The 14,766-nt window shown below is 42.7% G+C and overlaps 1 protein-coding gene across 3 annotated transcripts in view; it reads left to right on the top strand.

Moving 5' to 3' along the window:
* Window positions 1–14,766, top strand: part of GAREM1 (GRB2 associated regulator of MAPK1 subtype 1) — a 112,537-nt gene that overhangs the window by 81,315 nt on the left and 16,456 nt on the right. For all 3 annotated transcript variants that reach the window (XR_014591335.1, XM_083874433.1, XM_083874434.1), the window contains 2 exons: window positions 5,157–6,335; window positions 11,333–11,499. Coding sequence is in view for 2 of the 3 variants with exons in the window: in XM_083874433.1 (XP_083730559.1) it covers window positions 5,157–6,335; window positions 11,333–11,499 (1,346 nt within the window). In the remaining variant the exon portion in view is untranslated. The remainder of the gene's footprint in view (window positions 1–5,156; window positions 6,336–11,332; window positions 11,500–14,766) is intronic.

Genomic DNA, 14,766 nt, shown 5'->3' with positions numbered 1-14,766 from the left:
TATAACATAACGTGTATATTAATATATTAAATTGTATGTTAATGTATTATAAATTATTAAATTATCTATTAAAATATTGATTATATAAAGTATTAATATTAAATATCCATTGTGCTGTGATTGGTGTCTTGGCTCTAATAGTAAAAACCATGTGTGTAGGTATGAATCAGAGACCTCATAATTACAAAGAGCTCTACCAAAAAAAAAAAAAAAATCCTAACTGTATTTTTAAAGTGAATGCAATGCTTGCATTGCTCTAATAAAATCTGGCAGGTATACCAATCAATATAAAGCCACAAATAATTTTTATAAAGGTGTTCATATGTGTCCAATTAAAGACTTCTGCTTCAAACTGTAACAAATTAGAACCATTGGAGTCCAAGACACCATATTGACTCAGGTGTTACCGAAATCTATTATTCCAAGCTAGCCTTTCCTTAAGCAAAAGGAAGAGTGTACCTGAGCTTTTCCAAAAGAACATTTCCTAAACAGTCATTCATTGTTTTTCTGATGCCTGTCTTCTGCAGGACTTACAGTTGACTTTTCAATGTTACTAAAACTGCGTTAGTCTTAAAATATAAAATAAGATAGTGACTTAGACCACTGCTGTTTTGCAGTGTGTTTGGTAAGATGTCTGTAAACTTTCTGGTCAGCATCCTGGCATCAATAGTGAGCAAGTAGCATGGATCAACAACTGGCAGTCGGAAGGGAGAAGGCAAGTATAACACGGAGGAAGTTGTGCTTCTGTGGGTCATCTGCATTCATTGTTCAGCTTGAATAGCTACTAGTGATTCGTAGATGTCTTTGGAGTGTAGTGTGGCAAGCACTGCCTCTTTCACAAAGCTGGGATCACTGGTTATTCTCACCTGTTATCAGTGAAAACTGGCTGGGAAGAGCAAAAGAGGGGCAAGTGTGAAGTAAAACTGCAGGAGTTGTTCTTAGAGTGCATGAAACATTATTGTTAAAATGTATAAAGTCCTCCTTGGATATGTGACAAAACTGAGTGAAAGCTTCTTGGGTGTTTTCTGCCTTCTGTAGTGTTATCTCTTTTCCAGAATTATTATGAGACCTCAGGAGTTTACCGCAAATGTATATGATTATTTCTGCACTAGTATTTCCTGACCACCTTAACTCTGCCACTCTGCACTGCTCTCTTGTGTCCATCATACACCAGTGATATGTTGTGTCACCTTCACCAGCTGGGACCTGCCACTAGCAGGTACAAGTGTCTGAAGTAGGGTAGGGCTCTGCTACATCCCCGCAGCAACTGCATAGCAGGCAGCAGAGAGTGCCCAGAGAATGCTCTCAGCAGGGTTGTGAAGATGCAAATCTTGCTGGGTCAGTGCTGAAAGCTTCGAGAGTAAAGGGAGATGGGTCTGGCATGGGGCTACCCATTCTGCCTTCTAGGAATAATTTATGATATGCACTTTCATGTTGTCTATAAGTGTACTATTTGGCATAGAGCCATGGAATCATTTAGGTCGGAAAAGACCTTTGAGATCATCAAGTCCATCCATTAACTCAGCATTGCCAAGTCCACCAGTAAACTATGTCCCTAAGTGCCACATCTTCACATTTTATAAATGCTTCCAGGAATGGTGACACAACACTTTCCTGGGAAGCCTGTTCCAGTGAATGGCAACCCTTTAGGTAAAGAAATTTTTCCTAATATCCAATCTAATCCTCCCGTGGTGCAACCTGAGGCTATTTCCTCTGTCCCATCTGTTCTTAGGAAATGTCCTGCCTGACTGATTCCTGGGCTTCTGGAGGCCCTGTGAAGCTCACTAAAGCAGTGTAAAGCTAAGCTAAAGTCCATGCTCCGTGTTGATTTTTCTGTAAGTTTTGTGGCCGTTGATAAAGTGAAATGTTTGAGTGAACAAGACAGAGCAAGTCTGATTTTCATACATCATTGCTACAAGGACAAAGTAAGGATCATTTAGGCTAGTGATCCTTAGCCTTTGTAATCTGAAGAACAAAAGCTTAGCAGTATCTGTGCAGTTATGTGTATTGAGAGAGATATATATGATATGTATGGTAAATCTTTGTTGCCAAAATTCTGGAACAAATATTTACCTAGCATTTACCTACCAGTTTTAAAGTATAAGTAACCCAGTGAGATGTATCAGCAACCTTAATATCACCATAAGTAGAATTTAGTGGATAGAGATAAATTTCTGTGGTTTTAAAGTTTTAATTTCCCATTTTCAGTTTTTAATATAATTTTAAACAGCAACTAATACCCTGTATTTTTGTTTAGAAGGAAGAATACAGAACAGTATTTTTCTCAGAACTACGCCATCATCTTTCTTTTTGTAGAATATCATAGAATATACTGAGTTGGAAGGGACTCATAGGGAACATCAAGTCCAACTTACTGCCTTGCACAGGACACCCCAAGAATCACACCATGTGCCTGAGAGCATTGTCCAAATGCTTCTTGAACTTTTGTCAGGCTTGGTGCCGTGACCACTTCCCTGGGGAGCTGTTCTAGTGCCCAAATATGCTCTGGGTGAAAAACCTTTTCCTGATAGCCAGCCTAAACCTCCCCTGACATAACTTCAGGCCCTTCCCTTGAGTCCTGTCACTGGTTACACAGAGAAGAGATCAGTGTCTGCTCCTGTTCTTCCCCTTGTGAGGAAGTTGTAACTGCAATGAGGTCTCCTCTCAATCTCCTCCAGGCTGAACAAGCCAAGTGACCTCAGCCACTCCTTGTATGGCTTCCCCTATTCTCATGGCCCTCCTTTGGATGCTCTCTAAGAGCTTAATGTCTTTTTATCTATTGTGGCACCCAAAACTGCCCCCAACACTCGAACTGAGGCCACCCCAGCTCAGAGCAGAGCAGGACAATCTCTTCCCTTGCCCAGCTGGCAATGCTGTGCCTGATGCACCCCAGGACACAGTTGTCACTCCTGGCTGCCAGGGCACTACTGGCTCATGTTCAACTTAACGTGGACCAGGACCCCCATGTCTCTTTCTGCAGTGCTGCTCTCCAGCATCTCGTTCCCCCATCTGTACACACATCAAGGGTTAAATTCAGCCTTATTTCACCTGTAATGATCCTGTGACTATATTTTTTTTTAATGAAAGAATTTTTTCCAGTGTTTTTAATTGAAAATAATTTTGTCTTTAATCATGCCGGTTGACTCTAAAAGCCCATTTGCTATTTGGCTGGTTGAAGTGCGTGACATCAATAAGTAGCTGCTCCACAAGACCTTCATTGTAAAGCTCAGCTGTTTAGTTACCTCTGTGGTTTCACATCTGACCCACTGTTTCCTCCTACAGTGGCTTATTTGTTTGTGAACCACCAGGGAACTGTAAGTTGGCCAAGGAGGAGCTCCCACAGCTGTAGGTTGTGACACCTCCCTCACTCCAGACAGTGTCCCACAAGTAGTGAGGAAAAGCTGTGATCATGCAGCATCGAGTGACAAGTCCAACAGTGTAGCTGGCATTGTCAAAGCTGTTTGCAGGGACTTGTTGATTCTAGAAACCTATATTCTTAGAGAAAACACCCTCTCAGAAAGAGAAGGGGGAGATTGCATGGTACAGGCACAGTGCCCTGTGTGTCCTCAGCCCTTATCAGTCCCTGGAAGGCAGGGCTATGTGGCTGCAGCTCCAGTGCAGAGCCCTGCGACAGTTTGAGGAGAAACTAGCAATGAACGTCACACGGGCGTTATCAGCAAAAGAACCCCCAGTGTTTTCCTTTCACGTCGTGTTTCAAAACGCTGTCAGCCCAGTGGTGCAAACTGTGAATGAGTATTACGTACCATAAATCCTAGTGGTTTCCTGGATTAGACCAATTAGTGTTTGTGTAGATAATTCAGGGTTTGAATGACTTCCTCTCCGGAAGCCCCGAGCCTGAAATGCTAAGGCGGCACACCTCGCCTGAGCCGCCTGTGCAATTGCTCTGGGAGGCTTGCGGAAGATAATCACAGTTCTGCAAATACAGGAGGATTGCAGGTCATGTCTTACAGGAGGAAGCATTATTCGTTGCACTTGTCAGTTATTAACTTACTGGAATTACAGCTTTGATTTCATTCAGTGGCTATTGTGTGATGATACCAGGGTTTGACGCCTGGAGTTTGAACTTCACTCAAGTCCATGAAGTGTTTAGAGTGTTTGGAGGTGAGGAAGGAACATACAATTTTAACATATGTTTTCATTGGCAATTTCTTTAGTATGTTCAGTTTCTCAAATAAAATTCTCTATAACAGACCAGTGATGTTTATCTGGTGCACCTTCATTTATGAATAGGAATCTGCTGTTACCAGAGAATTGGGTGGGTTCTGTTAGGTCCCTGAAAAGGGCTTTTCATGTTAAACCACTCAAATATGAAGCAGCGCAATCTTGTCTATAAGGAGTTATTTCAGTCATAAGGAAATAACTTCAGGAGCAAATGAGCCTTGGACATCTGTTTTGTAGGAGTTTCTTTCCTGGTACAATTTCCATAGTAGAAAAGCTCACACATGGCTGTGCATATGTTGTTTAATCTCTTAAATTGCAATTATGATCAAAAAATGAGGAAGGAAGTCTATGACTAGGAGAGCAAAGGAGGGGGGGAGTTAGGCATATGGGATAGACCGATATTCTTGATTTCTCCTTCAGGGAATAGATGTCATCTGTCATTCCCTCTAGCCTGGAAAGGATTATATCAAAGGGATATGCTTCATCTGTAATGATGAAATCACCTTTTCTGCTCCTCAGGGAGCTGAAGATGGTGAAAGAAGTTTGTTTCCCTCAAGAGCCTGGCAAATAAGTTCTAAAAAACAGCAAAAACAAGGGTATGGGGAAAAGATACTCAAGGGAATCCAGACATGGTCTGTCATAGTTGTATGACACAAGTAGCTATTTGAACTGCTGGGATATATGGACTTGCCCTTTCTTTTAAAAATGGTTATGTTTGTTCTCATGCCTTCTTTGACAGTTTCAGGTGCCTCTTTCCTCTCAAGTAAGATGCAGGAATGTGCTGAAAAATTTAAAAAGGTTACTTAGCTGAGCTTCAGGTTAATCACTTTGCACTTGACCAGTCAGCTGTTCAAATGAAGCTACTTTTATTTTTTCCAATATATAGTCTTGTAAGTTCAGTCTCAAGAGATTTGATGTGATTTGAAGTATTTCTTCATTGGGGAAGAACCAAATTTTTTATTATTATTTTGCAGGTAGCTTCAGGTGAATGCAATGAAGACACTGAAGTTTACAACATTACCCTTAGTACTGGCGATGAGCTCACTTTAATGGGGCAAGCAGAAATCCTTTATGCAAAATCTTCTAAGGAAAAGTCACGGCTCAACACCATCTTCAAAAAAATTGGGAAGCTTAATTCAATTAGTAAACTAGGCAGAGGCAAAATGCCCTGCCTCATCTGCATGAACCACAGGACAAATGAGAGCATCAGTCTCCCTTTCCAGTGTAAGGGCAAGTTCAGCACCCGCAGCCCACTGGAGGTGCAGATGCAAGAAGGTGAGCACACAATTCGCAATATAGTAGAAAAAACGAGGCTGCCCGTTAACGTGACTGTGCCGAGTCCTACACCAAGAAACCCATATGACCTGCATTTTATCCGAGAGGGGCACAGGTACAAGTTTGTCAACATTCAGACCAAGACTGTGGTAGTTTGTTGCGTGCTTCGTGGAAACAAAATCATCCCCATGCATTTTCCCTTGCACTTGACACTTCCAAAATTTATTCTGCCTGATAGTGTGGTGAAGGGGGAGCTGTGGCACGAACCCCTCATCCAGCACTGGTTTAATATATGCCAGGAGCAGTTCGACATAGACGAATATTCTCGTGCCGTGCGAGATGTAAAGACTGACTGGAACGACGACTGCAAGAGCCCCAAGAAGAGCCGGTGCACAGGGCACAGCCATGTGCCAAACTCCCTCAGCTACGCGCGGGACGAGCTCACCCAGTCCTTCCACAGGCTCTCCGTCTGCGTCTATGGGAACAACTTGCACGGGAATAGCGAGGTGAACCTCCACGGCTGCAGGGACTTTTGTAACGAGTGGGCCCTGTTCTCTCACGATGCTCTTCAGTACCAGGAGTCCGGGGACAGTGGCAGCGACTACCTTTTCCCTGAAGTTAGTGAAGAATCCATGTTTCTGCCTACAAAACCAGAACTTCCTTACGAAGAGCTCTGGTTGGACCAAGGGTCTGGAAAGGGTGGTGATCAGCCTCTCTCTTGCTCACTAAGTGAGAAGAGCAAGTGTGACAACTACAGAGGGTCTTTCCGATCAAAGTGTGGTACCGCATCTCTTCCTGTGCCTGCAACTATTGGAACAACCACAAAGTCTTCAGATATTTCCCTACCTCCACCTCCAGTGCCTCCCAAATCAGAAGCAGTAAGTCAGGGTTATTTATGTTTGTTTCTTTTTTTAGGTGGTGAATAGTTTTCGTGCAGATCTTTTTAGGGAATACTTGATGGAGGGGGGAAGGGCATGTACAGGGCAAGGGAACAGTCAAACTTTGCAAGATGACCCACTTCAGCTGGTTTTCTACTGTGTGTAAGTCATGTCCTTAAAATCACAGGAGTATATTTAATATTACTGACCTAGTAGCTTAATCCTGATACTTTCAGGTGATATTTATTTTGAGTTTCTTGCTCAACAAACAAGGTCTAATGCTGAGTCACTTCATTCTCTTGCTGTCCACATAATCTCTCTATGTGAACCTCATGTTTTCTCATATTTTCTGTGGCCAGAGTGTGTGGGGCATGACCCCACTTGGAAATGTCTCAGATTGCCTTAGTGTGTCTTCAATTAACAGGCTCTGATAATGATAACAGCTAGAATTTTTAGAGATTTGAAGTGTTAATGAGAGATTGTCTTCTCTATTATGATAGTGGATTTTGAAGAATATTGTGTCATTGTCCTCAAGGAAGCTTTATCAAACTAGACAATTAGACCTGAACTAATCACTCTGTACTGCCTATTGAAAGAAAGTATGTTTAAAAGGAGCTCTGCAGAATTGAGAAATGAGCCTTCTGGAGGACTCAGATGCAAACAGAGCATGTTTCCTGGCCTAAGGTTTTTAGTGAAAACTCATGGGAGAAATTACTTCTCCAAACCTGAAATGTCATGGAGACTTTGGAGGGAAAAATGCAAATGTATTTTATCAACAAGAACTTATGTGGACTGGTAGGAGAATACACCCATTATGTGGTCTCTTGATATAATTCTAAGCATTATTAAAAAAAAGAAAGAAGGTTCCCTTAGGAAAGAGCATGTAGGAGTCTTTAGCAAAATGTCAATGATACATATATCCCATGAATCTTGATGTATATCAATATTTAACAAATTTGTTTTGCAGGGGTTTTTCTGGAATTAAAAAAATACCATTCTGCTTGCAAGCCCTATGGTGATTTCAAGAGGATGGCTGTACAGTAAATTAAGACTAATTTGAGACCAAACTGCAGCAAACCATGATGATCCTATACCTTTCCTGTTGCCATCTAACAGTCCAGTAGTGTTGGCTGTAGCCTTGCCCTCATGAGTCAGGTCACAACCTGGTTGAAAGATGTGATCATTCATGCTGGGTTAGCCTGCAGTGAATTTCTGTGGGGATGTCCCTGGCCAGGCTCCGTGCTTCCTGGGGAGGTGCAGCGAGGAGAGGGGAGGAGGACACCATGCAGGCACAAAATGCCCAACTACAGCCCTTGGGCTGTGCCACCAAAACTTCCCCAAAAAGCAAATGGAGCAGCTTGAGCAGCCAGATATTATGTCTTCTTAGCAAAGCGTTTACGTGCAATGTTAAGTGCAGGAACTCAAGAGCGCTTCCTTGACTCTGAGGTCAGGCATGCACTGACACTTTGTCCAGACTCTTGGACAAGTGCCCAGCAGCACCATATTGGAATGAGGCTCCCTGGCAGCCTACACTGATGTTAACGGCGTGGGGCTAGCCCCACCCTCCTCCTCCTCCTCCTCCTGCTTTCCCAGACACATCGTCCTGGCTTCCCTTTTGTGCTGGCTCTGGCACTCCTGTGCCTGGGCAGGCAGCCAGGTCTGGATCTGCAAAAATTATTCGTTTCCTGCTGCTTTCTGTGAGCTGAACTGCTTCTGCACAGGGTCGGAGGGGTGCTGGAGTGCTGGGGTGGGGTGGAGGAAGGCTGCCCCCACAGCGAGGTGAGAGCAGCCCATGTGGCATGGGGGTCCCGACCACCCAGGTCATGCCTGGGACACGAGGGTCTTACAGTCATCCCCAGGGTGTGGGCAGTGGGGTGCTGGGAGAGCTGTGGAGCACCTGCACAGCATCAGTGTGGACCCTTATGCCTGGGGAGTCCTCATGGCTCCCTTCTGGGGACAGCAGGGTGACGCTTGGGGTGGATATGTATGTTGCCCTTTATAGTTACTTTGGAAAGTGTGCGGTTTTGTCATGTGTGTGTTACATTACTGAGGTAATATGTGAGTGCTGTCAGCAATTTCGGTGTTGCTTTCTAGCCATTTTGGAGAAATAACTTCTGGAAAAGGTATCAGCTGGGATTTAGAGGTGGGCAGTGGGTGTAGCCCCATTAAAAATGATACTAAAAACCTACATTTCCATAGATTATAATAATTTGACTTGCTTTTATGGCTTCTTGGAACAGCTTTGGAGTATCAGTGACCTACAGAATTCATCTGTGGGCTGGGGCTGAGATGTTTGCATGGTTTCCATGTAGGTATTTATAGAGTAAGTAGATCTCAGGAGCTGCTGGTGAACATGCGGTTTAGTCATCACTCCCTCTAGAACGATATTCCATAGCATTTCTGTGTGAAGGTTGGCTGGCAATTGTATTTTTGCACTAAATTTAAAATGTGTGTCCAGGAGCTGTTTGCAGGACAGGAAATGACATGTGGGTATTTCAGAAGCTGTTCTGGTTTTCTTTTCTCCAGCAGGATGAAGTATTGTGATAAATCATGCGTATTTTCTAAATACCTTTCAGAAAATCAAAGTAGCGTGAAGGCAGAAAATGGAGGAGGGGGGAATAACCTCTGAATTAAGGCCTGTAAATTAGTAATTTCTTCATTCCCCAAGCACTAATTTGCATAAAACCAGAGTCTGTTTTCCTGATTGATACAAAGCACATCCCTAATGGAGTGCACCGGAAGTTCAGGCTCTTGTGGACAAGGAGCATGGAACTGCTCTGTGTTACGCTCACACTCAGGCTGGTAACAGCACAGGTTTTATCAGGCAGCCTCGGAGCTGGCCACTGCAAAGGGCACCTGTGATGCCCAGATTCAGCAGTAACACCCCATGGCCCAGGTGGTGCGGGCAGGGCTTGGGATGGCAGCAAGGAAATGGAGCAGAGGTCTTAAAATCAGTGTAGTACCTCATGCCATTAGAAATGGGTCACCGTTCCTAGGTCACAGGAAGGAAGGTTGGAGCATGAAAGAGCTCAAGGTCAAAGAGAAGTTTCAGGTTGTGCAGTATAAATGTATTTTATCTGTATCTGACAGCCATGTGACACTAGTGCTTCCAGGGCAAAGAGTATTTCCAGCTAAGAGCAACAGCCATCGAGGTCATTGTCCTGTCACATCGTGGCTATTCCACTCATCTCTTCCATTTATTTCATTGCCATTCTCTTGGACCTAGTGAGCATGGCTTTCCTGAAGCTTCCCCTTGCTCTTGTCAGTTTAATCTGCAAAATCTCTGCTTTTTTCCTCTGCTGGCTTTCCTGGGGGCTGTGTGTGACAGCTGTAATTGTGGTTTTGTGACAGGGACCAACTGGGACTGCAAACAGGTATTATTTATGGTTTTGTTCTGATCTGCAATCTGGGTCAAGCAAGGGAGTTTGGCACAGTTTGTTATGCCAGCACCTTTGAATTCCTCAGTCTTCCCAGGAAAGAAAAGCTTTAAGCCTTTGACCATCTGCTGTGCTCCAAGAGCTCCCCTGAATGGTGTCTCTAACCCCATGGATATATATTCAATAGCATTCAGTATTGACTTTGCCTATTCTGACTTGGGGGGAAGCATCTTCAGGCATCCTTGGGGCACAGCACTAAAATGGTTGAAGAGTTTTATGCCTGAATTCAATAACAAACATGAATAAAATTGATTCATCCCTTTCCTTGAAAGAGCAAATAAGAACCCTTAGAACAAGATTTATTTCAGTGTTTTATGCTGTCGGGCATTTCCTGTAATTTTGACTTGTTTTGAATTAAGGGAAAAATGTACTAAAATGTCCTAGTCCCCAGTTTTCCATTTCACAAAAGTACTAAATATGTTGTTGCATTTTGAAAGCACTGAAGTGGGTTGCAAAAAGTTCCACATTTACTTTGTTTTTAAATAAATTAAATCACTTTAATTGCTAATTATGTGTTGCAGAATTGCTAAGATAACTTCTAATTCTGCAGTGTTGTAAATTTTAAAAATAAACTTCAACTTTCAAACACAAAAATAATTTCCCTTTTCTGATGCATCTAAGACTGTTTCAAACAAGGAGAACATAGAGGTCTCCTCCTGCCCAGGGGCAGGTGGTGAATCATTAAAAATCCTGCCTGGCAGCCGAATTCTCAGCAGCCTTCTCACCTCTAGCCCTACTAAATAAAGTCGCTCTCCCAAATATGTCCTGATAAGATTAAGTCCTTAATTCCATCATACTTTCTGTGGGGATGGATCCTGACATTTTGCTCCTACACAGGCACACCACATTAAATTTCAGGTGATCAGTGCTACAGCTGTGGTTTTTAAGCTGTGAGGTTGTCTGGCTGCACAGAGCAGACCTGTCAGCTGGGTATACACCTTTCCACTTGTACATTTTGGACAGCTGCCCTGCCTTGGCAGCTACAGAAGGCCTGAAGCTCCAAGTTTGAATCCAGAAGCTGGTAAATATGAGATAAATGTACTATTCCTGAGGGAGGGAGGCTGGGAATCATCTTAGAGTTGGATGACTGACTATCACTGGTGAAGTAAGTCAGGAAACATCAGAGTATATTGAGATCTTTTCATTACATAAGCTTGGTTTATTACATCTAAATAAGCAACACTAATGAAGTTTAGGCATAATGAATTGCTCCTTACAGAATGTATAATATCAGGAACAGTCTGTCTAATTTTCCGTGTTACTGGAAGGTTCTTTAACATTGTTTCGTTGGTGCAGCTTTTTAAATGAGTGTATATCAAACTGCTGAAATGTGCCTAGAAAAGATTGATAGTAGTTCTACCAGTGGCAAAGTGTTCCTTTGGACTTCTTTGACAGCTACATTCTGCTGCAAATGTATATACTTTTTCATTTCTCTCTTCTCCTCCCTTTTTAATTATTTTCTTTCAAAGAATAAGGCAGAACCAGATGTGCTTCATCTGGATGAGACTGCTGTAGCCCAGATTTTCTTGCTGCTTGCTTACATGTTCTTTTTTTGTACAGGTGAAAGAGGAATGCAGGCTCCTCAACGCTCCCCCAGTCCCACCACGGAGTTCCAAGCCGTCCTCCACCAGTCCCTCCATCCCTCCACGCACAGTGAAACCTGCTCGACAGCAGACCCGCTCTCCCAGCCCCACTCTGTCCTACTACTCTTCAGGACTGCACAACATGTATGTGTTTGACCTGTGGGAGCACCGTGCTAGCACCTTCTGAGAAAGTTGAATTTAGCAGTGTTCTTTTTGAAGGCACTTGTTTCTAAGGCACGGTGCATTGTCAGACTTGCTGACTTTTAGTAAAACGGGCTAACCTGTCAAGGTATTTTTAAATATTCAAAAGGAAGAAAAGCTCCAGCAGAAACTGTGCTTTACTAGATAGGACGTAACCGTTTATGTTAAACACCTGCATGCACTGCTAGAGGCAATATCACTCTTAGGTGACATAGGCTGTCTAGTTAAAAGATCATATATAGTTCTCTCTGTTTCTTGAAAGGCTTGAATCTTCAAACCAGACCACCTCAGTGCTAGTTTTTGGCTGGGTTGTCAGTGCTGCATGCAGTGCAGCCAGCTCAGATAATCAGGGACACAAAAAGAATGTGGTAATCCAGAAATGTGTTGTGCTAACTATATGGGAACCTACAGGGTGGATGTGATGGAGGACAGAAAGAGCAGCAGACACCACTGAGTACAAAGTGAGGTGTAGCAGAAGGGGGCCAGATAGCTTCCACATCAAACACACCTCAGCACAAACCCACAAATGGGAAAATCCACCCAGGCTAGTTGAAAGTTGACAGTAAATTCTGAATAAGGTGGCTGCATAGCTTTTCTTAGTGATACAGTATCCTTCCTTTGGCTTCAGAAAGCATATGAACGTTCTGAAGCATCACCTCCTTTTTGCCTTGGATGTCTTCTTGCCTTTTTTTTTTTTTTTTTGGTACCCCTTCAATGACACAATCCTACCTGTGTAGACATTACAAATTCATCTGAAACATCACTGAATTAATTTCAGTTTGGATGCAGTTGGTATAATAACTTATGCTGGAATTGCCTTACTAAGTCGTACTGCACATTTGCAGCTTAGTGTTGTGGATCTGGCAATGATCACTCTAGATCAAGGCTGCTTGCTTATTTTATGGAAGTCTGTTGGGTAGTTCTGTCAAGGTCTTCTCCACAGGAGGCTGAGCACAAGACCTCCCAGCTTTAGGGGCCCACCAAATGCTGCTTTCTCTTTTTGTAGCTAAGAATACATCTGCCTTCTGAAAAACTGGGAAGAAACTAGGAAAACAGAAGTGAGATTTCTCAGGAATGCAGAAGGTTGTAGTGAGTTGGGGGTCAGTCTTTTCTCCCAACTAACAAGCAATAGAATGAGAGTAAAAGGCCCCAGGTTGCACCAGGGGAGGTTTAGATTGGATGTTAGGAAAAATTTCTTAATGGAAAGGGCTGTCAAGTGTTAGAACAGGCTGCTCAGGGAAGTGTTGGAGTCACTATGCCTGGAAGTGTTCAGAAAAAGTATAGATGTGTCACTTGGGGACATGGTTTAGTGTGGACTTGGCAGTGCTGTATTAATGGTTGGATTGATGATTTTAGAGGTTTTTTCCAACCTAAACATTTCTGTGATTCTGTGATTTGCCTTGACTTTTGCATGAAATTAATCTCCAGCTGGGTCCAGATCAGATGTCTCCATTCTGGTAGAGCTGACCTGGTGTTGCAGAGGAAGCTACTAGAAAATTGCCATTGTGTGGGGTAACCAGATTGCTTTGCCATCTATATCAGTGATCTTATTTTCTGGATCATGAAGGGTTGCTGACAATATTATAAACAGAAAAAGAGTCAGTGTGATCTGTCCTTACCTGCCTCTAAAAATGCCTGATACCTTACTTCAGCTGTATTTGAGGCTTGTCTTGGATCCTTTTGCACTGAGTCCCAGGCAGTTCAATTTAGTGGAGGACAAATAAGGAAGCACTTCAAAAATATTAAAATGTTACTTTAACAGTTTTCAGAAATTCCATTAATCTTTGAAATCAATACATTTTCCAGTTCTAGTATAGAATTAGAGAACAGAAATGAGATCAATTTAATTGCTCTGTATGGTTGGTTGTTTACACCGCCTCACTGACTGTTTTCTCAGCTTGATGGCTTGGTTTGTGAAAAATGATTTGCACTGTGTGCAATACAACAGTCGGCCTTTAAGTAGCCAGAAGTGACTGGTTGATGGTGTATCCCTGTTGAGGGGGAAAAACTCCATCTCTCCTATTGTAAACATCCAGCTGCTTTACCTGTCAACTTGTATTAGTGGCATAAACAGTTGAAAAATTTGGAAGGCACAGAATGGAGACTGAGAGATGGTTAGAAAGAAGGAAACTGCATCTCTTAGGACAGATGTTTTCCAGTGTTATAGACTAGGGCTGTTTTTACACATCTGCACTTTGTATTTGATCTGGGCAAGTCCAGATTGGCTTCCTCTCTGATCCACTGTAAGCACACAGGGAAGTAATTTTGTGTCAATCAGTGAAAACTGTGCTGGTTTTTTGATAGCTGCTCCATTCTCAAGCAGTTTTCACTGAGCTGCCATGGGGTGACTCTTGAGTTTCTTTCTTGAGTAGTTAGTTTTCAGGAGAGAGAGGCGAGTAATTAAACAGTTTTTTCAACTGTTGGTTTCTGTCTGTTGTGTTGAGTAAGAATTTTATAAGTCTGCTAATTGTTTTTCCAGTGCTCTGGTTTAGTTGACCAAAATTCCAAAGATCAGCACAATCTTTCATATTTTCCTTTAGAAATTGACATAAAATCAGCAAACATTTGCTTTTGATAACAAGTTGCGTGCTTTTGTTGTCATGTCCATCTCTTGGGAACACCTGGCTATAAACCATCAGTTCCCTTGGACAAGCTGAGCTTAGTTCACCACCTGGAAGTGGATCCAGGGTAACTTTCTTTAGGTGCCTTTGAAAAGCAAGTGTTTAACATCAAAGCATTTTAAAGATCCAGACACACTAAGCTACTCTGGTAAGCTTAAAGCCTGATACTTCAGCACGTCCAGCCAGGTCTGCTTACCCTTCCAGCTAAAACTCTTCCTTGGGCAGTGAGCATTAACTCACTCTATCTCTCTGTACTCTGCACTGGTGCACATGGTCTGGTGCAGTGGTGACCTGCCCTCATATTAGCTTTTGCATACCATGACACATCTGTGGTATATATGTAAAAAAGTACTGGATTAGAACATCTTTTTAGTGTATGTGAGGCTGTTTCTTATCCATGGTGTTATCCCTCAGGAATTCAGCAGTGAAAAACTGAGTATTTGTGAGATGACACAGAACTGAATAGAGACATCTAGTTTTTTATGAGCTTGGAGAAACAAGACATGAGGCTTTTGGGTATATCAGCATCTTGTCAGGCTTGTAGAAGGGGTGAAGGAACTGTCAATGCATTAATTCAAACATGTTAATT

This window comes from Zosterops lateralis (genome assembly GCF_965231275.1).
Source record: "Zosterops lateralis genome assembly, chromosome: 1".
NCBI classification, from domain to species: Eukaryota; Metazoa; Chordata; class Aves; order Passeriformes; family Zosteropidae; genus Zosterops; species Zosterops lateralis.
The sequence above is the reverse complement of the archived record's forward strand: the minus strand, read 5'-3'. Positions and strand labels throughout refer to the sequence as shown.